We start from the raw sequence: 23032 nt of genomic DNA on the forward strand, positions 1-23032 counted from the left end.
TGTAGCCCCAGCTGTCCTGGAACTCACTATGTAGACCAAGCTGGCCTTGAACTCACAGAGATCCACCTGCCTCTGCCTCCAGAGTGCTGGGATTAAAGGTGTGTGCCACCGCCTAGCTTTGCCACCTATTTTTTGAAGCTCTCTGATTGACCAGGTTGACTGGTCCTCAAGCTCCAGATATCGATATCCACCTATCTCTGCCTCCCCAAATGCTGGGATCATAAACGATTGCCTAGCTTTTACATGGGTGCTGAGGATCAGAACTCAGGTCTTCATGCTTGCATGGCAAGCACTTCACCTACTAAGCCATTTCCAAAGCCTTTGTGACTCAGTTTTCTTGCTTGTCAAATGATGGTGAGGTTATTCATACCTGCCTCTTTGGCTGGGATGTGTAAGGAGCCCATGAGCTACTAGCTGAAAACCACCAAATCCTGCCTAGATGTGGAGGGGAGGCAAAATAGAGAAAGTCAGAAACCATTCAGTTGTCACAGACAGCTGAACAGGAAAACTTGTGAGGAGGGACATGGGGAACAGGCACATCCTTGAATAGAAAGCCCAAAATTTATTTATTTATTTATTTATTTATTTATTTATTTAGAAACAAGGTCTCATGTATCCCAGATTGGACTCAAACTATTTAGCTGAGGACGACCTTGAACTTCTGATCTTCCTGCCTCCACTTCCCAAGTGCTAGGATTACAGGCCTATACCACCACATCTGGTTGCTTTAAATCTGAACTGTATCCTGAGCCTGAGAGCCCAGAATTGAGTGTAGTTCTGTGTGTTGGTGTTGGTGTACAGGAGTGCAAGGTCCCGGTGTGGGTGTCGGGAGGAGTTATACCCAACTCCCTGTCCTCTGAAGCTGCTCTCCCTTGACTCAGCCTGTTCTCTGGTGGAATGTCCAGTCAGAGCTCCCCTTTGGTGTCCTCATTCTGGGAATCCAAGCTGCATTCACTTCAGGATGTCCCAAGGAGGGGGACAATGCCCTCTAGTGGGCAAGAGACACATAGGCGGCTAGAGTCAACCGTAGCTCCTCCGGTAAACCAAGGCGGGAAATTCCTTCTGAAACCGATAGGAGATTCAGCACAGGAGGCCTCTGCTCCTGGAGCAGCAGACAGAAAAGGAACCTAGGGATTCGTATGGAAGAATCCAACAGACCACAGCTGAAGGTGACTGATCTATCTCATTTCAAGTCACCTTTGTGAGCGGTTTTGCTTGTTTCCAGGGTTTTTTTGGACTTTTTGTTTTGGTTTGGTTTGGTTTTTTGGTTTTTTGAAACAGTTTCTCCCTATAGATCCAGCTGGCCTGGAACTCACTATGTAGGTCAGACTGGCCTTGATTGTTCAGAGCTCTGCCTGTCTTTGCCTCCCAAGTGCTGGGATTAAAGGTATGTGCCACCATGTCTAGCAGATTTTTGTTTTTGTTTTTGTTTTTGTTTTTTTGTCTTTTTGAGACAGGGTCTCCCTGTAGGCCCAGCTGTCCTGGAACTCACTATGTAGACCAGGATGGCCTTGAACTCACAAAGATCTGCCTGCCTCTGCCTCTGAGTGCTGGGATTAAAGGCATGTGCCACCATGCCTGGCAAGATTTGGTTTTTTACATTTATTCCTTTTTTCTTTTTTCTTCTTTTTTTTTTGGTCTTTTTGAAGCAGGGTTTCCTATAAGCCCCAGCTGTTCTGGAACTCATTATGTAGACCAGGCTGGCCTTGAACTCACAGAGATCTGCCTGCCTCTGCCTCCCAAGTGCTGGGACTACAGGCGTGCGCCACCACACCTGGGTATCCTTTTTTTCTTAATTTTAGATTTTATGTGTATGTTCATGTCTGTGTATATGCTATGTGTGTGTGTGGATGCCCACAAAGGCTAGAAAAAAGTGTTGAATCCCCTGAAGCTAGAGTTACAGGCAGTTGTAAGCCACCTGACATGAGTGCTGGGAACCGAACTTGGGTCCTGGGGACCGAACTTGGGTCCTCTAGAAGAGCAGCAAGTGTTCTTAACCTCTGAGCTATCTCTCAAGCCCCAAGTGATTGATTGATAACTGACTGACTTTAGTGTGCGTGCATGCGTGCGTGAGTGCGTGTGTGCGTACGTGTGCGTACGTGTGTGTGTGTGTGTGTGTGTGTGTGTGTGTGTGTAGAGCAGAAGACAACTTGTGGAAGTTGGTTCTTTCCTTCTACCATGTAGGTTCCAGGGATCAGGTGCCTTTACCCACAGATCCATCTCCCCAGCCTCCCTTTGTGCTTTTAGTCTCTCTTACCTCCTGTTCCTTGATGTAGCCTCCAAGTCTTGATCTCTTCCTCCTCTCATCACAGGCCCTGCCGTCAAGGAGCTACTGATTGCCATTCATACCTGAAGGGTCTTAAGCACACTGGACCTTTCAGTGTATTCCCAGGGAAGGCATTATGCCCTGTGGAGTCAGGGAAGGCTTCCTGGAGTAGGGAACAGATGAACAGGGTATTGGAAAAAAAGTTGGAAGCTGGTCTTTGGTCTATAATTCCAGCTTCTTGGGATGTGAGACAGAAAGATGGCTTGAGCCTAAGGATTCAGAGCCAACCTGAGCAACATAATGAAACCCTGTCTCTTTTGAAAGATCAGAGAGGGGATGGAGAGCTGGCTCAGCCATAAAGAGCACTTGCTGTTCTTGCAGAGGACCCAGGTTCGATTCCTAACACCCACATGACAGCTCACAACCATTTGTAACTCCAGTTCCAGGGATCCAATGCCCTCTGCTGGCCTCTTCAGGCACTGCATGCATATGCTGCATTTGCATACATACAAGCAAAACATTCATATGCACAAAATATTAATTAAAAAAATAAAAAGGGCTAGAGAGATACCTCAATGGTTAAGAGCACTGACTGCTCTTGCAGAGGATCCAGGTTCGATTCCCAGCACCCACATGGTGGCTAACAACCATCCAAAACTCCAGTTCCAGGGGATCTGACGCCCTCTCTGACCTCCTCAGGCACTGCATGACACGGTGCACCTACCTACATGCAGACAATACACTCATACACATAAAATAAAAATAGTAAATAAGAGCTGGGCGTGGTGATGCACACCTTTAATCCCAGCACTTGAGAGGTAGAGGCAGGCAGATCTCTGTGAGTTTGAGGCCAGCCTGGTCTACAGAGCGAGTTCCAGGCAGCTGGAGCTATAGGGAAACCCTGTCTCAAAAAGACCTAAAAAAAAGCAAATAAAATATTTTTTAAAGTAAAATAAAAAAGATTAGAGAGCCAGCAAGATGACTCAGCAGGTAAAGGTACATGTCTAATGACCTGAGTTTAATCCCCAGAGCCCACTGTGGAAAGAGACAACCAAGTTGTCTCTTCACACTGCACACACACACACACACACACACACACACACACACACACCATACACACACAATAATAATACGTAAAATTAAAAATATAAGAAAAATGAGTAAGAGCTGATCAGATTAAAGTCCAGGAAAGCACTGGAGCTGTGGTGGCACTGAGTGGCTGGATGCTGGGCTGGGGCAGTGTTGGAAGAGAGGGTGCAGAGGAAATGGCTTTCAGACCCTCCATCTCAAAGAACAAACTTTACCAGGAGGCACTAAGGAGCGGGAGAAGGCCTTTAAGCCGGAGAAATGGCAGAATCACATAATATAACTGAAGGCAGGAGAAGCTGCAGAGATACAGGGAGGCTTGAGAGGCCAGCTGTGAGGTTGTTGTTCAGGCAAAAGAATCTGAGGCATGTCTGAGGTCAGTGTGAGGCTGGAGAGGGGTCAGATCTCAAGTCTTCTTCTGGGGCTTCTGCATCCCTAACAGTAAAGCTACAGTCAAAGGTTGCACAGCAGCCAATTCTTCTAGAACCTAGCACCCTGTCTATCATCCCAACACATCCCAGGGTCACTCCTGCAAATGGGGATAGGAGGTTGGTGGGGGGGCTGTTTAGGCTTTAGGATGGTTAAAGAATGGGAAAGCCCAGGTAGACTGGGTCAGCCCCACACCATTCCTAGAACTGCCGAGAAAGAGTTAATCTGGTATATCTCCTTCCATCTGTCCCTCCCTTCCTCCCTTCTCTGCCCTAGGTCACCTTCTCTGTCCTAGAGGCTTGGTTGGTGGCTCAAGTTCCTTAACCAGTGGCCCTGGGTAATCAGAGCACACAGGGGCCAGGGGCCTGGGGGCAAGGAATGGAATATTGGTACCAGGGGGAGGCTCAGGCACTCAGGGATAGAGGGGTCTTCCAAGCATAGGGTTTGTGGGGAGCTCTCAGGGTGGTTCCCAACACTTTTTACCTGCCCCAGGACCCTCTGTCTCTGCACTGATCACAATTTCTTCCACCCACTGGAGGACAACTTCTCAAACTCCTCATCTTAATTGCTCAGGACAGGGCAAGCTGAGGAGGGGAAAATCATGTTCTGTCAGCAAGCTTTTCAGCTTCAAGAGCTAGGGTCCCTCCTCCAGTGCTGGGAATTGGTCATAAATGAGTCTGTGGTCAGTGAGAAATCTCTGCTTAATGGAACCTGGGCTGCCCTGCAAGCCACAAAAAGGGGTTTGGGGAGGGAACAGGACCTAAGTGTAGTGAGGTTGGGGAAAGGATGCAGACCTGAAATAGAGCTGTAAGTCCAGGGAGGAAGGGGGTTGGAGACTACCTGGTGAGGACTTGGGGATCAAGAGAGTGGCTGAAGGGAAACTGGGGGCTCAGGGAATAACTGAAAGTAAATTAGGGTCAGTGACTGGAAAGTAGCCAAGTATCAAAGGAATGAGAGGGAACAGAGGCCTAAGGGTAGACTGGGAGATGTGGGGCTAATGAAATGGAGTGATTATGAGTGGAGAGGAATTCAAGGTCTGAGAGAGTGCCTACAGAGGGCTGGAGACTTGGCTATCCCGGAGGACAATCTGGACCAAGTGAGACTAAAGGAAAAGTCAGAAATGGGATAGGGAAACCGAGGAACAGACTGAAGGATGTGAATATGCACGTGTGTCCTCGGGGAGGGCAGGGACTATTGCCAGCTGAGGTCATCCTGGCAGTGGGAGCAAAGGGCTACACTGGACCTCATTTCATCTGGGGAGGGGGTACCATGAGCCCCAACTCCAGACTTTCTCATGGTTTCCACTCTGCCTGACACCTTTGCATCCTGCTGGAGCCAAAGTCAGAAAAAGAGCCCCAGCTCCCCTCCTCTCCACCAGCCTCCCTCTCCCACAGCCATCAATTATTCATCAGCACAGACACCGCCCTCCCTAGCTGAGTGGTCTGGTCCTCCTCTCTATGCCCCGCCCCAGCTCAGCCACACTGCCAGCTCCGGTGAGGAAGGACAAGCAGCTGGGCAGTGGAGGCCCGGCGGAAAGGCTGGGTGGCTGGCCCTGCTGGACCCCAGTTGAGGTTCTAGCACCTTCCCCTTTGGCACTTGCCTCCTGTCTCTTGCCCCCGGAGAAGATGCCCATCCAGATCTTCTGTTCCATGTCATTCTCCTCTGGAGAGGAGGCCCCAGGACCCTTGGGAGATGTTTGGGGTCCGCACCACCAGCAGCAGCGGTACGGCTCAGAATCAGATGAGGAGGATGAAGAGAAGGGAAAGGAGGCACTGAGGAAAGAGACCAATGAGGGGAACTCACCTAGGGACTTGGTGACCTTTGCCAACAGCTGTACCCTCCACGGTGCCAGCCATGTCTTTGTGGAAGGGGGTCCAGGGCCAAGGCAGGCCCTATGGGCAGTGGCCTTTGTCATAGCACTGGGTGTCTTCCTGTGCCAGGTAGGGGACCGCATTGCTTATTACCTCAGCTACCCGCATGTGACTTTGCTAGATGAGGTGGCCACCACGGAGCTGGTCTTCCCAGCAGTCACCCTCTGCAACACCAATGCCGTTCGGCTGTCCCAGCTCAGCTACCCTGACTTGCTCTACCTGGCCCCCATGCTAGGGCTGGATGAAAGTGACGATCCTGGAGTGCCTCTTGCTCCACCTGGACCAGAGGCTTTCTCTGGGGAGCCCTTTAATCTGCACCGTTTCTACAATCGCTCCTGCCACCGGCTGGAGGACATGCTGCTCTATTGTTCCTTCTGTGGGGGGCCCTGTGGCCCTCACAACTTCTCAGTGGTGAGTGGGTCCATGCCTAGCACAGCATCCCAAGAGTATCTGCCATGGGTCTCTGACCATTGGCTCCTGGGATTGGGACTGGTAGCTGTGCTGAACCCTGACCTGACCCAGAGGCCCCCTGGGGAGCCCAGAGTCTGGAGCTAAGATTCCCAGATCCATACCAGCACTGCTCTTCCTAGTTGCACCTTGAAATATGTCATTCCTCATCAGTAATTAGCTATTCTTTTGATGCTGGTGTCTCTGAATATCTTCTATCCTCTCCTGCCCTTCCCTAGACCTCTTAGTGGTCAGCGAGGCCAGGGACCCTTGCTCTAGCTATGAAGTCAACTATTGATCTGTTGGGGGAGGAATACCTATGCTCAGCCAGTTGTTATTATCATCCCTGGAGTGATGGTGGTGTGGAAGATGCCACCTTATCTCCAGGGGTGCTGAAGGAGGTCATAGAGAGGTAGGGCAGCCCCACCTCAACTCCAACTCATTGTTCTCATTGTTTGTCAGCAGACCCAGAGCAAGGGGCTTCATTGCATCCTTATTCTGTGCTCTTTCCTATGGGAGTCCACCTGCCTCTCTCTCTCTCCTCTCTCTTCTCTCTCTCTCTCTCTCTCTCTCTCTCTCGTGTGTGTGTGTGTGTGTGTGTGTGTGTGTGTGTGTGTGTTCCATCTGTTTGTCTGTGAATTCAGGAATTCTCTAAATCCAACCCCAGACCCCTCTTCCCAGCACTTGGTGGCAGGGACCTTCTTCCTACAGGAATAGAACATCATGTTCCACTTGGTCTTCCACCCAGAGGTGAAGGGACTTCCTAGGTGAGAAGCCCATCATCCTCCCAGTTCACCTTGCAGTTCTGTCTAGCCGAACTCCCCTCAGGCCCCTGCAGACTTCAGATGCCTGGCTTTTCCTCCACACACCCCCACCCCTCATGCCCTACCATGTAGGAGTACATGGGTATCATTTCAGTCCTGGACTATGAACATACAGTGACCTAGTGGTTTTGGCCACTGGGCCTCAGAGAGGGCAGGAGACAGGACCATCTGACAAGGAAAGGATTTCTTCTGAGGCCCCCAGAGCTCTACAAAAGCACTGCCAACATGCCATGTCTTGATACTTAGTCCTGAGTAATGAGAGAAGAGGTGATGTGCCTGGGTGAGCTTGATCCTTGGCCTGGCAACTGGGGCTGCTTTCAGGTTCCAGTGATAATAGAACAATGATGATGTGATGGCTGATAACAAGAAGAAATCAAGGCTTAGCTTTGAAGGGCTTAGGTATGGATGCAGGTCTTGGGGAAATCAGGATTTCTAGTGTCAGGGGGAAAATCACAAAGAGATCTATTCCAGAAGGCCTCAGAGGTCTGGCTGGGATAGGAGCATGGTGACAGAGGTGCACAGGTTAGGGTCTTGGTAAGAAAAAGATTGCCATTCAATAGTTCAGTTGAAAAGACTTTAACAAAGGACTGTTTGCAGAGCTGTGGGCAAGATTAAGAATACCAATAAAGGAGGCCTAGACAGCTAGTAATAGCGGAAAATTGTTAGCATTTCTAGGCTGAAGATGGGCAAAGGGAGTCCTCCTGACAGGATGCACAGTCATGGACTGTCTAAGTCACTGCCACTGTTACAGGCTTTGGCATAGCCCTAGGCTTCCAGACTTTTGTGTCCTACCAGAAGCAGTTGGTGAGAGGGCTACAGAAGGCTACTCCTGGGGTGTGGTGTTGGGGAGTCAAGATAGAGTGGTGGGAGCTGAGGAGATGGCTCAGTGGGTAAAGTGTTTACTGTGTAGGCATGAGGATTTCAGTTCAAGTCCTTAGCACCATGTAAAAATCAGGGTGGTGCACACCTGTAACCCCAGTGCTAGATTGATGGATGCAGAGACAAGTGGATCCCAGGGACTTGCTGGCCAGCTAGACTAGCTAAAATGGAAGGTTCCTAATTCAGTGAGACTCTGCCAGAGAGAGAGAGAGAGAGAGAGAGAGAGAGAGAGAGAGAGAGAGATCTTTGTGCCTGCTGATGATCCCTTACTTGTGGTTCCTACCATCTGGATGACAAAGGAGCACAGACCCTGTACTCTGTACAAAGGTTGGCTTTGCAGGGCACTCAACAGGGCAAAGATGGGTGAAGAATAGGTGAGAGAGAACAGCAAATGGAGAAGGGGCTGCACAGGAGGAATTGTTCCTGAAGGGCACTGGGATCCCAGCAGCTGGGAGCGGGGGCACTGAGAACAGGCCATGGTGGGTAGGGGGTTCTGACTATCAGGAATCATGCTCTCTACCTCTACCAGGTCTTCACACGATATGGGAAGTGTTACACATTCAACTCAGGCCAAGATGGGCGGCCACGGCTGAAGACCATGAAGGGTGGGACTGGCAACGGACTAGAAATCATGCTGGACATCCAGCAGGATGAATACCTGCCTGTGTGGGGGGAGACTGGTATGTCACCCCACTTAGGAGCTTCCTCCCCATGGTTACAGGCCCAACCCTCATTCCCCTTTCTCCCAAGATCTCACCATGCCTGCCTTTGCCCTTATGTGACTTCCATACTCTCATTTCCCTGGCTCCCCCTTCCTGGTTCAGTTACTCTCCAAGGTAACCAGCCATCCTCTTCCATCAGTGGCCGACACTCACTCTATAAATAACTCCTTCTCTTCTTGGGCTGCCTGCCTGTCTGGTCTCAGGGGATCTAGGGGCATGGGGGGGATGGAGGGGAGAAAGGAGAAAGGGATGAGGAGAAATGGAGAGACAGTAATACTCAAGGAGAAAGAATCTGAAACACCAACATGCATAGCCAACACCAGGTAAGAAGCCTATAGGATGCAGAGGTCATTGGAGCAGCATGGGGATGGTAAACCCAGAAGGAGGCTGGAAGTGGGCTAGGAACCCATAGTCTAGAACCTCGTAGCCTCCCCACCAAGTTCCAGAGGAGCTCGAATGCCCCAGCCCTGAAGATGATGAGGGACTCAGAAACCCTCCCAACCCGTATACCTTTATTCCCATAGATGAGACATCTTTCGAAGCAGGCATCAAAGTGCAGATCCACAGTCAGGACGAACCTCCTTTCATTGACCAGCTGGGCTTTGGCGTAGCCCCAGGCTTCCAGACTTTTGTGTCCTGCCAGGAGCAGCGGGTGAGAAGGTTGCAGAAGGCTACTCCTGGGGTGTGGTGTTGGGGAGTCAAGATGGAGTGGTAGGAGCTGAGGAGATGGCTCAGTGGGTAAAGTGTTTACTGTACAGGCATGAGGATTTCAGTTCAAGTCCTTAGCACCATGTAAAAATCATGGTGGTGCAGGGCTGGAGAGATAGCTCAATGGTTAAGAACACTAGTTGTTCTTGCAAAAGACCTGGGTTCGAATCCTAGCACCTACATGGAAGCTAACAACTGTCCGTAACTCCAGTTCCAGGGGATCTGACAGCCTCTTCTGTCCTCTGCAGGCATTGCATGATATGGGTGCACTTACATACATGCAGGCAATACATGCATACATATAAAATAAAAAAAATAACAAATAAAATGTTATTTTAAATACAAAAAAAAAAAAACCAGGGTGGTGCACACCTGTAACCCCAGTGCTAGGTTGATGGATGCAGAGACAAGTGGATCCCAGGGACTTGCTGGCCAGCTAGAATAGCTAAAATGGCAAGCTCCAGGTTCAGTGAGACTCTGCCTCAGAGAGAGAGAGAGAGAGAGAGAGAGAGAGAGAGACCCAATTTGGCTTCTGGTCTATACACCAGCACACATACACCACACACACACACACACACACACACACACACACACACACAAAGACAGAGTGGTAGGTGATCAAGAATGGAAAAGATCCGTGAGCTGGAAGCTGGATGAGCATTGTGCTAATCAGCACCATCTAGGGAACAGGATACTCTGCCAACTCTAAGACCTTCAGAGGTGTAAGGGTTCTTCTGAGTTCTGCATCTTGTCAGAGAAGCCCATTAAGGTGAGTTGGGGAAAAGTCCCCGCACTCCCCCAGCTCCCCGGCTCTCCCAGCAGCTCATCTACCTGCCCTCACCCTGGGGCACCTGCAATGCTGTTACCATGGACTCGGATTTCTTCGACTCCTACAGCATCACCGCCTGCCGCATTGATTGTGAGACACGTTACCTGGTGGAAAACTGCAACTGTCGCATGGTGCACATGCCAGGTCAGGCCCCAAGACCCCAAGCACAGTCCTGGGGTCTCAGCCTACACTTCCTCTCACCAGCGCCCCATCACTATCAGCCTCCCCACCCTGGTCTCAGCTTACTCCATTCCTTATCTCTATGGCTTTTTTCTTGCAGTCCCTGACTATGTCTGTGGGATGGGTGGAAGGGTATAGAAAGGGTGGACCATCAGGGTAGGTCACTTCCAGGGTCCTGGGTGATGGCTGGTCCTACTGTCCCATCTTCCAGCTTTCCCTTTATACAGAACCATTGCCATCATAAGTCCCCTTTCATCTCTACTTCCCACTGTCGTCTCTGTAGGTGACGCCCCATACTGCACTCCAGAGCAGTACAAGGAGTGTGCAGACCCTGCCCTGGGTGAGTGCCCCTGATCTGCGACAGTTAGGAGAAGGGAAGAAACTTCTGTTCGCCCCTTGCACAAGGAATTCAGATCGAGTTCATAGGAGCTCCCAGAAATCCTGCAATAGGCTGCAACTCCACCTGCATCTGCTTCTAATTCTGAGAATTGCATTTTCAAAGGGCCCTATGAAGAATTAATGAGGGTCACCTGGGAGGGCCCTTCACTCTCTCTCAGCCTCAGTTGGTTGCTCCTCAAGGGCCCTGAGGGAATAACACACAGGGTTAGAAATATCTGTGGGGAGGCTGGGTGAAGATAACTAAGAGTGGATACGGGGCTAGGGGAAGAGAAAGGAGCCCAGGGATCCTTTGGGCAGGGCCAGAATGTCCATGTTGAGAAGGTGCTGGCAGAAGGACGCCATTCAACCAGCACCTCTCACATGGGCACAGACTTCCTGGTGGAGAAGGACCAGGAGTACTGCGTGTGTGAAATGCCCTGCAACTTGACCCGCTATGGCAAGGAGCTGTCCATGGTCAAGATCCCCAGCAAAGCCTCAGCCAAATACCTGGCCAAGAAGTTCAACAAGTCTGAGCAGTATATAGGGTAAGGGCTCTACTGTGCAGGGTTGGGCCCTTGTACAGGGGCTGTGGGGGGGGTATGAGTGGGAGTTAATGAGGGCTTAGCCAGCAAAAGGAAGTTGAGATAATTCGGGGAAGGTCCAAGAGGCAACCAAAGAGTGCAGGCCGTGTGTGGGGAGAGCTTTCTCTTCTGACTCCATCTTCACTGCTTTAAGGGGGATCACCTCCCACTTGCCAGCATGCAAAGAACCATGTCATTTAATTTAATCCTCACAATCACTCTAGAAGGCAGGACTCGCTTATCAGCTTCTCATTTACAGATACAGAAAGAGACTCAGAAAGGCTAGCTTGCTAAGGTCACCTGGCTAGTAAGGGACAGAGATATGACTTGAACCTAGGTCTCCTTCCCCACCCCTGCACAGGGAGAACATCCTGGTGCTGGACATTTTCTTTGAAGTCCTCAACTATGAGACCATCGAGCAGAAGAAGGCCTATGAGATTGCAGGGCTCTTGGGTGAGCTTCTGATGGCAGCTGTCCTCTCTCATGTCTTGGGCATGGCATGGCTCCCCCCCTACCCAATGCTGGGTGCTCAGTCTGTCCCAACCCTGAGCCCTTTCGCTGAGCCCTCTTGTGAGGAAGGGGGCTGGGCCTTCTCTTAGGACAAAGTGGAAAGACAGGTAGGTGGACAGGAGAGATGTGTTGGGGGATGGAGGTGGACACTGTTTCACATGCCCTTGAAATTGGCCAGATACTAAGTGAGTAGTGTATTTTGTAAAGAAGCCTTTTCTTAAATAATAGCTATTCGGTTTGGAAAAGTAGGAACATTTTTAAAAAGCAAGAGAAGAAAATAAAAATCCTGCCAGAATCTGGCTTTTCAGTCCTTCTGGATGAAGGCATCCTGCCCCAGGTCCATGGAACTCCCACGTCTCCCATGGTGTCCTGAGCCCTCTAACCTCCCTGACCGGACCCTGCAGGTGACATCGGGGGCCAGATGGGGTTATTCATCGGTGCCAGCATCCTTACCGTGTTGGAACTCTTTGACTACGCCTACGAGGTAAGGGGGCGGGGTTTGGAGGGCGTGGCCACAAGGGGCGGGGTCCAGTCCGCCCATATCGCCCCGCCCCCTCCTAGGTCATCAAGCACAGACTGTGCCGAAGAGGGAAGTGCCAGAAGGAGAACAAGAGGAGCAGTGCGGACAAGGGCGTGGCGCTCAGTTTGGATGACGTCAAAAGACACGTGAGAGAGCGAGGCAGGGGATGCCCTCCGGCCCGCCCCTCCCCCTAAAGCCCTAGCACGGCCGCGGCCCTTTCGGTAACCAGTGCTTCTCTTTCCTAGAACCCCTGCGAAAGCCTCCGGGGCCATCCTGCCGGGATGACATACGCTGCCAACATCCTACCTCATCATCCGGCTCGAGGCACGTTTGAGGACTTTACCTGCTAAGCCCCGAAGGCCACTGTACCAAAGGCCTAGGTGGGGAGGGCTAGGAGAGCAAGGGGCCCCCAACTGCCCCCTCGTCTGCCCTGGGGACTCAACTGCACTCCTAGGCAGTCCTTCCCTTTTGTCTGTGATGAGGAAGGAGTTTTGACAATGAGTCCTCTCCCTGCCTCTAGCCCATCTTTTTATTTTAACACAATTAAACGAATCTAAAAAAAGAAAAGGAGAGAAGGGCACAGGACTTCAGGCTGCCCCTCTCTGCTCCAAGCTGCCTCCCCTAGCTCCCAGCCTGAATTCTGTCTGTCTGGCTGTCTGTCATCTGAGTGTCCGCCTACATTCTGCTGCCACCAGTCACCAAAGTGAGGGGTGGAGGGGAATCCCTGGGGCTGAAATTTGGCCCCAAACCATAGAATGTACCTTAAGGGAGAGGGCTAGTGAGGGGGCTTCCCCAGCCTTAAGAGACTCTCTTAGTCCAGTGACTCCCCCAAAGCCCAAGTCTCCAGGTAGGAACTAAATCCCCATTTCCACTCTCTCAATGGTATGGAATCTCTAGGGGGTGGAGGATCTCCTGAAGAAGTAGAGATGGGGACTGGATGTGACCCTGGTGCTGTAGGCCACATCTCACTATCTACAAGTCACCTCCACCCCAAACTACTGGAGAGAAATCCCAAAAGGCAGCCCTCTTCTACATCCCATAAAAGACCTGGCAGGTTAGCTTCCAGCTCAGGGAGAGGGGCACTGGTGCCTGACCTCACTGGCTTCTCTCCCAGAGGCCTTTGCAGAGGGCCACATCCATAAATTTTCTTATGGAACTCTCCCAAGTCCTCTTCCCCGACTTCATCTGCTTCTTTCAACAACCTCATCTGCATTTTCTATTTCTATATGATACAGACTCTATATTGCTATATCTCTGTATATACTTTCCTCTAACCCTGTCTGTCTCCACCCCATTCCCTTGTCTCTGAGAATCATCCTCCCACCCCAAGTTTTCCCTTCTGTTTCTCCCCATCCCCCATCTCTGAATGCCTTCGCCTGTATAAAGAGTTGGACTCTCCCCTGGTGTCTGTACTGTGTACACACATCCCTCTGAGAAGCACAAGGAGACGACACGCGCATTGTAACCTTCGCACTGTCTCGGTGGCGACATAAAGGAAGCTGTGAATCACAAGCTCTGCCTCTTTCTGGCCTCCCCTCTACACCCTACAACCTGGGCACCCTCTGCCCCTCCCCCTGCAGCCTTAACAGTCCCTCCCGCCTGCTCCACCTATCCCAACGCCCTTTGCCTGGCTGACAGTGGCTTCCCCAGGGAAGGGGTTGCTGCAGAGGTAGTGCCCATCCAATGGAGGAAGCTATGCTGGACACTAAGCCAAGAGTGTTAGAGACAAAAGGGAGCTAGGGATTGGTGACTCTTCAAGCTGGGGCAGTGGATGCCCACAGGCAGAAACTGAAGTCCTCAGTCAGTGGCCTTTCTCTCCTTCCAGATACCCAAGCCCACCACTTCTATTTTCTGGTGAGGCAGGGTTTGGTCATGAGAGGAAAGAGGTAGGCCTAGAGGGGGAGTTGAAAGCTCTACTGTTCTGTCTGTCTCTATCTTAATAGAAGACAAGTTGAGGTAGAGGCTTCCATACCCCCACCAGGCACTCCTCCCAGGCCAGAGCCCCAACCCTTTTCCAGGCTTTCTCTGCCCCACTGTCTCTTGGTCTCTAATCCCAGAATAGGACCTGTGGGCAGATCACCTGTGTGTTGGCCTGGAGCCAAAGTGAGGCTATAGGATCTTTGAGAACTTAGTTCCTGAGAGCTCCTTAGAGATAGACTTCCTTAGAAGGAAACAGGAGCAAGGCCAGGAAGTGTGTGCTGGCTGGGGGACAGCAGACAGGGCTCTGGGCAACGCATGCCTCTGGTCTAATAAACTGGGTTTCAACCATCTCTTCTTCAGTGTTGTTCTTTTTAGTTGGAGGGTTTATAGGTGTTACCATTAGAACAGAGCTTGGCTTGAGAGCCACACAATTAGAGGAGTAAGAAAAGTTGAGAATAACCTGGTGTAGTGGCGCATGCTTGTGATCCCAACACTTGGGAGATGGAGGCAGGAGGAGCAGGAGTTCACTGCTCTCCTCCATTACATGGCAAGTCTGAGGCTAGGCTGGCCTACATGAGACCGTATCTATCCGAGCAGGCAGACACTGATCCTCCTAGAAAAGGTCAAACTCACCATCACACTAGGAATGGTTTGAATCACTGGGCAATGGAGAACGAAGGAATCAAAGGCAACGATGTTCCCAAAGAGAAGTCCCAAAACAGAACTTTTTGGAGAGGGGATACAAGGTCAAAATTCATTAAAGCAGGATAAAGGTCAGCGATGAAGTAAGGATGAAGGGCCCTGTGTGAAGGAGGTTTTGAGCCATTATCTGTGAAATGAGCCCTGGGCTCCTAGCCAGGTGTGCTGGATAGCTTTAGTGTCAACTTGACAACACCTGGGTTGAGGGAGCCTCAGTCGGGAATTGCCTCTATTGGACTGGCCTGTGGCCATGTGTGAGGGGCATCTTCTTGATGAGTGATGTGGGGGGGCCCAGCCCACTGTGGGTGGTGCCACCCCTGGGCAGGTGGGCCTGTGTTGCATAAGAAAGCAGGGTGAGCAGGGGCCAGGGGAGCAAGCCAGTAAGCAGCGTTCCTCCATGGCCTGTGCTCCAGATCCTGACTCCAGGTTCCTGCCCTGAGTTCCTACCTTGGGCTCCCTGATGAACTGCGACCTGGGAGATGTCAGCTGAATAAACCCTTTCCTCCCCAAGTTGGTATTGGTCAAAGTGTTTTGTCACAGCAATGAGGAAACAAACCAGAACACCAGGAGACTGGAATCCAAGACAGCTTTACTTCTAGCTTACTGGTTTGTCTTTGCCAACCTCTGAGTTCAGCTTTCCGTTTGTAAAATAGAAAAGTACACTCTCGTCTTTAGTCATCCAGATTGAAAGCTAGAGAATGAAAAGCAAAGCGATCACAGTGCTTTGGAAGGTAGATGCACTGTGTCAAGATGAAGCCCTCAGAGCAGCCCAGCCGTAGTCTGGAGTCAGGGTTGGGCTGGGACAGAGCTGTGGTCCCCTTCCAGGGCCTTGTCGTCCTCCGACAGCCTGGGGGCGCCCGCTCCCGGGGCCACCCTGTCCCGGAGCTCCCCTCTGTGGTACTTCTTCCCAAACCGCGAAGGCAGGAGGGAGTGGTCAGACTTTTTCCGCTAGTCGCCCCCTCTAGCCCATAGTCTCGCTGCCCCGAGCCTCCCGTACCCGCCCGCGGGCCGGGGCCACAAACAGGCCAGGCGCTCGGGGGGCGCGCGGGGGGCGGGGGAGTTCCGGTTCCGGTTCTTTGTGCAGCTGCAGCTGCAGCTCCGGGAAGATGGCGGCCCGGGCGGGTTTCCAGTCTGTGGCTCCAAGCGGTGGTGCCGGAGCCTCAGGAGGGGCGGGCGTGGCGGCTGCTCTGGGCCCGGGCGGAACTCCCGGGCCTCCGGTGCGAATGGGCCCAGCGCCGGGTCAAGGACTATACCGCTCCCCGATGCCCGGGGCAGCCTATCCGGTGAGTGGGGCAGGAGGAGGGGCGCGCGGGCCGGGGGCGGGGCCGAGCGGGGGCCCTGGAGTGACAAGGGTGGGGGTGAAGTGGGAGGGACTCCCCTGGGAGGGGTTCGGGCTCTGGGTGGAGGTAGGGGACGCTGTTGGAAGGGGGGGGCGGCGTTTAGCATCCCCACTTGCTCCCCGCCGCATTGTTTCCTTGAAGAGTGTGGAAGCAGGCTGGGTGAAGTGGGGCCTGGAATGGGCTTGGAAGGAAGAGGGGCATGTGCACCCCAGTGCCCAGAGGAACACCCAAGTTGTAGCTGCAAATTGAGGTCAGCTTCAAAGGAGATAGTAGCTAGTAAAGAGGGCTAGAGATGTCTGATGAATCAGATCCAACATAGACTGGGGCAAATTTGTATAACCTGGCTGTGTCTTAGCTTTTGGGCCCTGTATGTCAATGGAATCACCATTAGATCTGAGGAAGGTCCAGTTATCTATATTAGGGAGGGGCAGAGGGTTCCCCTCTCATTGTCCTCTACCCCAGCCCCCAACCTTGTTCCATTCTGAGAACTCAGGCTTCCTCCACTTTTCCTTCCTTTTGGGGACTAGGAAGGAAAACCATGACATCTCTGGGTCCTCTCCCTTCTGTAGAGACCAGGTATGCTGCCAGGCAGCCGAATGACACCTCAGGGACCTTCCATGGGACCTCCTGGCTATGGGGGGAACCCGTCAGTCCGACCTGGCCTGGCCCAGTCAGGGATGGACCAGTCCCGCAAGAGACCTGCGCCTCAGCAGATCCAGCAGGTCCAGCAGCAGGCAGTCCAAAATCGAAACCACAAGTAAGATGACCCCTGGGGTGGAGGAAAGAAGGGAGAGGGAGGAGGCCTGTGAGGACACAGGTGGTAGGAATGCCTGAACCAGGGAGTGGTGGTGCTATGTCAGCAAACAGTCCTACAGGGACTCACCCTTAAGAATGCCTTCTGGTGGTGGTGGAGATGGAGTTGTTGATGGTAATGAGGAGGGAGGTTCTTTGATTGGTGAGTTTTTCAGGTCTTACTATATAAATGGAGGTGCTGACAGCTTATCTTCATGTTCTGACTAGTTCTGTCCCAACCTGATAATAGTATTTATTCTGAACAGTGCAAAGAAAAAGAAGATGGCTGACAAAATTCTACCTCAAAGGGTGAGTCCAGGCTGTAGGTCTTCTTGAAGGTATGATGACTTTGAAAATAGAGATGGTCAGCTCTAGATCCCAATTATCTTTCTGTTCTCAAGATTCGTGAACTAGTACCAGAATCACAAGCCTATATGGATCTTTTGGCTTTTGAAAGGAAACTGGACCAGACTATCATGAGGAAACGGCTAGATATCCAGGAGGCCTTGAAACGTCCCATCAAGGTAACACAGGAAAGTAGTAGGCAGAGAGCCAAGGGAGAGGATGAGGGAAACTATACCAGGCTTAGGATGAGAAATCAAAGGCAAAGCACACTCCTTGGCATTTAAATTGCATCTTTCCCTTCCGGCTACAAACCAAGAATTACATTATGAGCATAAGAACAGAACAGCTGCACACCTTTAGTCCCAGCACTTGGGAGGCAGACGCAGGCAGATCTCTGTGAGTTCAAGGACAGCCTGGTTGGTCTACATAGTGAGTTCTAGGACAGTTGGGGCTACAGGGAGACCCTGTCTCAAAAAGACCAAAAAAACCCAGAACAGCTGGCAGGAGAGGTGGAGGAGTTTTTGAGGTCTCTGTACCAGGAACATGCTCTATCCATGTTTTTGCTGTAACCGCTCTGCTACCTTGGGAGCCTGGCACTTTGCCATCTATGCACTTGTACTCAGGCTAGAGGCCTGTACACTTCTAAATGGAGGCTTCATCCACCCCCCTATAGTAAGCCATTCTGTTAGGGGTAATTTGGGGGTTTGGGGAGACCCTTGTCTTCAGCATCAAACCACTGAGCCTCACCATCAATCCTGTTTCTGCCTTCCTCAGCAAAAACGGAAGCTGCGAATTTTCATTTCTAACACTTTCAATCCGGCTAAGTCAGATGCTGAGGATGGGGAAGGGACGGTGGCTTCCTGGGAGCTTCGGGTAGAAGGACGGCTTCTGGAGGATGTGAGTTCAAGGTCCACTGTGTTTGGTGTTTAGGGTGGGAGCTGTTGGAATGAATAGTGTTTTCTGGTCTGCAGGAAACCTGACTGGGGCTCACAGCTCCTGCTGGGAGCTTCACGGGGAGGGACACTCTGTTCCCTGCACACAAAGACAATGGTCCTTTGTATCTACTCCCTCAAGTTCAGTGTTATTAAATCGAAAACCTTATTGTCCTGGGATCTGATTTGTTTATTCTGGTGATCCTGGTCTTTGAATTTAGCAGCATCTGCAAATGATTTCAGTAGTGTTCTCCCCCCCACTCTCTAGTTTGTGCTTAGCATTTGAGGCCATGTTTCCTCTCTTTAAGTGCTTCAGGTTCTTGATTCCCATGTGACATTTCCATCTTCCCACCTTTCATCAGACAGACACTACAGTTTGAGTATGATAGATTTCTCCAACAGCTCTGCTTTTTGTTGCTTCACGGGGAGTAGCAACAGACTGGTGATAGTCCCCAAACTTCCCACCCAGCAGCTCCTTGGGAGGCTTACTTTTCTCTTATTCCCTTGTACTCTGGCACTGTTTTTGGCTGTGTGCAGGTATGCTAATTTGGATGCGTTTTACAGAAGAACCAGGACTCAGTGTCAGAGCTCCTCCTCTTCATAGGTCCAGTCCATCTGCCAGTCTGTCCAGATAAAGCTGTTTTGTTCTGGCTGCTTACTGCCTGTGATTCATTTCCCCTCTGCAGTCAGGCTTTTCTCTGTTCAAATGTGCTTTGTTATGTTAAGGGTTTGGCTTAACTTGCCTCATTTCCCTAGGGTAAGTCAGTGGCCCTGTCCTGTCACAGGCTGCTTTCTCAGGGTTCTGATGCTACCCTGATCAGTTTAATAGCCTGATACCTACCTTGTCATGTTCAGAAGACACTTGAGTTTTTTTCTTGTTGCTGTTATGAATTCCTTTTTTTTTTTTTTTCTGAGACAGGGTCTCTCTGTTGCCCTAGCTGTCCTGGAACTCACTGTGTAGACCAGGCTGGCCTTGAACTCACAGAGGTCTGCGTGCCTCTGCCTCCCAAGTGCTAGGATTAAAGGTGTGCACCACCACACCCAGCTTGAATTCCTTTTTAAAAGAACTTTGTCTTGGGGTGTTCTTTCTGGCCATTTCTAACATGACCTTCCCTCTTTCTCTTTTTCTTTCTTTCTCCTAGTCAGCCTTGTCCAAATATGATGCCACCAAACAAAAGAGGAAGTTCTCTTCCTTTTTTAAGTCCTTGGTGATCGAATTGGACAAAGACCTCTATGGGCCAGATAACCATCTGGTAGAAGTGAGTAGTTCTGTCTTCTAGGTTTTGACCTTGTGACTGGAGGGTGATGTACTTGGGAACCAAACTTGAACATCTGGGTAAAGAGGGAGGAATAAAGGGTTAGCCCAGGTGTGCTGTTTCACCTTTGCAGTTTGCACACTGACCTCTAGGTGGTGCTAGCAGTGTTTGGTTTGGATCCAAGAGGTCATACAATCTGGCTCTTCCCACCCATTACTATCCTGATCACTGCCCCACTTTCAAAGAAAATGATAATGAAGGTCTCTTATACATGCCAGGCTATCTTCCATCTTGCTTATAAATATTGGTGAGTAGTTACTGCCAAATCACTCTTCCTGATAGCAGCTGCCACAGGGGTTGACTAAAAGCACTAGTACTTGTCTATTTGTGTTAATCTGGGTCTTCATTTTGGTCCCTTTTTTCCTAGATTCATATTCCAGATCACTAGCGATCCTTTATTGTGATGTCTGGTTATATAGTGTTTTGAGGACTGTATTAGCAACAATATTCTTTGGGACACAGACCCAGAATAATAGTCCAGTGTCCCATGTGAACTTAACTTGCTCCTTTCTTTGCCAGTGTAGCTGCAGCCCCCTAATCTCAACCACTAAGAGACATGGAAAGGGCTTTACCATCTAATAAGGGAAGTAAGTCATAGAATCAATAGAAATCTGTAAATATACTTAATTTTCTAGCAGTGGCTAAGAACGTGGACACACCAGAGCTCCAGTTTCAGTTCCGTCATGTTTTGGCTATTTAACCTGGATAGGTTTCTTCATTCTTCTCAGCACTAGTTTTCTCACCTGTAAGATAGGTTTACCATACCTGTCTTCAATGGATGTTTGGAAATTAAATGATAATCCAGGTAAATGTCATGGAATACGCATATATAGTAAACACTCAGTTAATTGAAGCAACATTATGTCTCTATTGCCATGTATATTATCTATTTTGTGGGTAAACTTTTCACTGGAAATTCAGGCCAGTTTCAGTGTGGATTATTGTGGTCAGAACTGAAAGGTTCTGCTTATACACAAACAGTAATCCCAAAGCAGTGTACAGTTTTAGAGATGTCTCATGCTGTTGCTCTTCTCCAGTAACCTCAGTAATCAGAGTTGAGTGTCCAGTCATTACAGAGGCTCTTCCTCTGGAAGAGTCCCCCTGACATCTTCCTCTCTGTAGTGGCACAGGACCGCCACTACCCAGGAGACCGATGGCTTCCAGGTGAAGCGGCCAGGAGATGTGAATGTACGGTGTACTGTCCTACTGATGCTGGATTACCAGGTATTCCTTGGAGGTGTGAAGGGGTCCAGCTTTCACAGCCACATTCCAAAAGCATTCTGGCTTGGAAGGGTCTGAATATATGTTTGTGAATAATTTGCCACTTTAGTACATCTGAGTTCTTCCTCTAAGTTTCCTGCGCCACAGAAATCAGTAATGTTAAACTGGATATGTTGCCATACTAAGCACCCCAAAGTAAGTGCACACGGACCCAGCTTATTAGCTTCATCCCCTATACTATTTGTTCTCTGCAGCCCCCCCAGTTTAAATTAGACCCTCGCCTGGCTCGTCTCTTGGGCATCCATACCCAGACGCGTCCAGTGATCATCCAAGCACTGTGGCAATATATTAAAACACATAAGCTCCAGGACCCTCATGAGCGAGAGTTTGTCATCTGTGACAAGTACCTCCAACAGGTATGTAAAAGGCACGTTCTGTTGCTAGAATCCGTAAGAATACTAGCTTCAGTCAAAACGCCAGTTTGTAGCTGCCTCTCTCTTCTCACAGATCTTTGAATCTCAACGGATGAAGTTCTCAGAGATTCCTCAGCGGCTCCATGCCTTGCTTATGCCACCAGAACCCATTATCATTAATCATGTCATCAGGTAAGCCTGTGTATGGGGGGCTGGTATGCTTAGTTAGAGTTTGTTTGAACCAGCTTGTACCAGTTGTCAGACCTTCAGGGATTTGCAAACAGGCTGTTAGACACAGCTGTTATTTAAATTACACAAGCTCATGATTACACAAGCTCATGATTATTACATTAAAAGTGAGAGTAATGTGAACTCCACTTACTGCTTACCAGTTATCTTGTTAATTTTAGTAGTGTTTGTAGCTTTGGGGTCACTGATGTCTGCATGATAGGAATGCTGCTGCATCATGACATGACATGTCATTGAACACCCTTCCCAACCCCCTGATCAGTGCTAGAACGTTAGTGGCTAGAAATCGGCAAGCACTGTCATATCAGGGCTCCCCTGCCCCTCGGAGACTTAGTTATTAAGACTTCCCAGATGTCAGAGGGGTCAGCAGCCCTCTTTTCTCAGGATGACAGGGCTTCCAGTCAGACTCTGTTGCTTTCCTTTTTGGTTTGGAAGGTAGAGAACCAGGTATCTAGTTTGTTCTTTTTGAAGCAGCATGCCCCTGTTGTTAAATATGAGCTTTTTTTTTTTTGGTCTTTTTGAGACAGGGTCTCCCTGTAGCCCCAGCTGGCCTGGATTTGCTATGTAGACCAGGCTGGCCTTGAACTCAGAGATCCGCCTGCCTCTGCCTCCTGAGTGCTGGGATTAAAGGCATGCGCCACCACGCCTGGCTGAATATCAGCTTTTTGCTTACTTCCTTTGTTCCATGTTATTGTAAAGGCCTGCATTTCCTTAGGTCCTGAATCCATCACCCTGTAGTAACTCCTACAACCTATACATTGAGTCTACAAAGGCTGGATTCCAGTACTTAGAATTAGGCAATTTTTTTTTTTTTTTTTTTAGTTTTTTATTTATTTTTTTAGTCTTTTTTGAGACAGGGTCTCCCTGTAGCCCCAGCTGTCCTGGAACTCACTATATAGACCAGGCTGGCCTTGAACTCACAGAGATCCACCTGCCTCTGTGGGATTCAAACCTGGGTTAAAGGCGTGCGCCACCACGCCTGGCCAACTTTATTATATTTTTTTTTTATGTGTATGCGTGTATTCTCTACACGTAGGTAAGTGCACCCGTGCCGTGCAATGCCCACAGAGGTCAGAAGAGGCTGTTGGATCCCCTGGGACTGGAGTTACTTATTATATTTTTTTTTTTATGTGTATGCGTGTATTCTCTACACGTAGGTAAGTGCACCCATGTTGTGCAATGCTCACGGAGGTCAGAAGATCTCCTGGAACTGGAGTTATGGACAGTTGTTAGCTGCCATGTGGGTGCTGGGATTCAAACCTGGGTCTTCTGCAAAAACAGTCAGTGTTCTTAACTGCTGAGCCATCTCTCCAGCCCCAGAATTAGGCAACTTTTAAAAAAATATATTTATTTTATGTGTGTGTATTGCCTGCATGTATGTAAGTGCACCTCTGCCATGCAGTGCCTACAGAGGACAGAAGAGGCCGTTGGATCTCCTGGAACTAGAGCTGTTAGCTGCCATGTGGGTTCTGGGATTTGAACCCTGGTCTTCTGCAAGAATATTCAGTGCTCCTAACCAATGAGCCATCTCTCCAGCCCTGAGTTAGGCAGCTTTTAATTTTTATTTATTTATTT

The 23032-nt window shown here is 50.0% G+C and overlaps 2 protein-coding genes across 6 annotated transcripts in view; both read left to right on the forward strand.

Annotated features, from left to right (window-relative positions):
* The window catches only part of Asic1 (acid sensing ion channel subunit 1), a 29045-nt gene extending 14536 nt beyond the window's left edge, over positions 1–14509 (forward strand). The window contains exons 1-10 of one of the 4 annotated variants that reach the window (XM_008848763.2): positions 4915–6063; positions 8332–8482; positions 9049–9176; positions 10055–10205; positions 10525–10581; positions 11011–11164; positions 11562–11653; positions 12115–12194; positions 12272–12376; positions 12476–14509. In XM_008848763.2, the coding sequence (XP_008846985.2) occupies positions 5239–6063; positions 8332–8482; positions 9049–9176; positions 10055–10205; positions 10525–10581; positions 11011–11164; positions 11562–11653; positions 12115–12194; positions 12272–12376; positions 12476–12580 (1848 nt within the window). In that variant the 5' untranslated portion in view covers positions 4915–5238 and the 3' untranslated portion in view covers positions 12581–14509. Of the gene's footprint in view, positions 1–4914; positions 6064–8331; positions 8483–9048; positions 9177–10051; positions 10206–10524; positions 10582–11010; positions 11165–11537; positions 11654–12114; positions 12195–12271; positions 12377–12475 lie in introns of those variants that run through there. The other 3 variants (XM_029553889.1, XM_029553890.1, XM_008848762.2) reach the window with 3 other exon arrangements.
* A 929-nt stretch (positions 14510–15438) lies between these two features.
* Positions 15439–23032, forward strand: part of Smarcd1 (SWI/SNF related, matrix associated, actin dependent regulator of chromatin, subfamily d, member 1) — a 13813-nt gene continuing 6219 nt past the window's right edge. Inside the window, exons 1-9 of one of the 2 annotated variants that reach the window (XM_008848764.3) lie at positions 15439–16132; positions 16759–16946; positions 17248–17290; positions 17383–17505; positions 18101–18223; positions 19401–19517; positions 20697–20798; positions 21050–21211; positions 21303–21400. In XM_008848764.3, coding sequence (XP_008846986.1) covers positions 15956–16132; positions 16759–16946; positions 17248–17290; positions 17383–17505; positions 18101–18223; positions 19401–19517; positions 20697–20798; positions 21050–21211; positions 21303–21400 — 1133 coding nt within the window. In that variant the 5' untranslated portion in view covers positions 15439–15955. The remainder of the gene's footprint in view (positions 16133–16758; positions 16947–17247; positions 17291–17382; positions 17506–18100; positions 18224–19400; positions 19518–20696; positions 20799–21049; positions 21212–21302; positions 21401–23032) is intronic. The other variant, XM_029553878.1, reaches the window with a different exon arrangement.

The sequence above is a fragment of the Nannospalax galili genome, unplaced genomic scaffold (assembly GCF_000622305.1).
Source record: "Nannospalax galili isolate Female #2095 unplaced genomic scaffold, S.galili_v1.0 scaffold1224, whole genome shotgun sequence".
Classification (NCBI taxonomy): Eukaryota; Metazoa; Chordata; class Mammalia; order Rodentia; family Spalacidae; genus Nannospalax; species Nannospalax galili.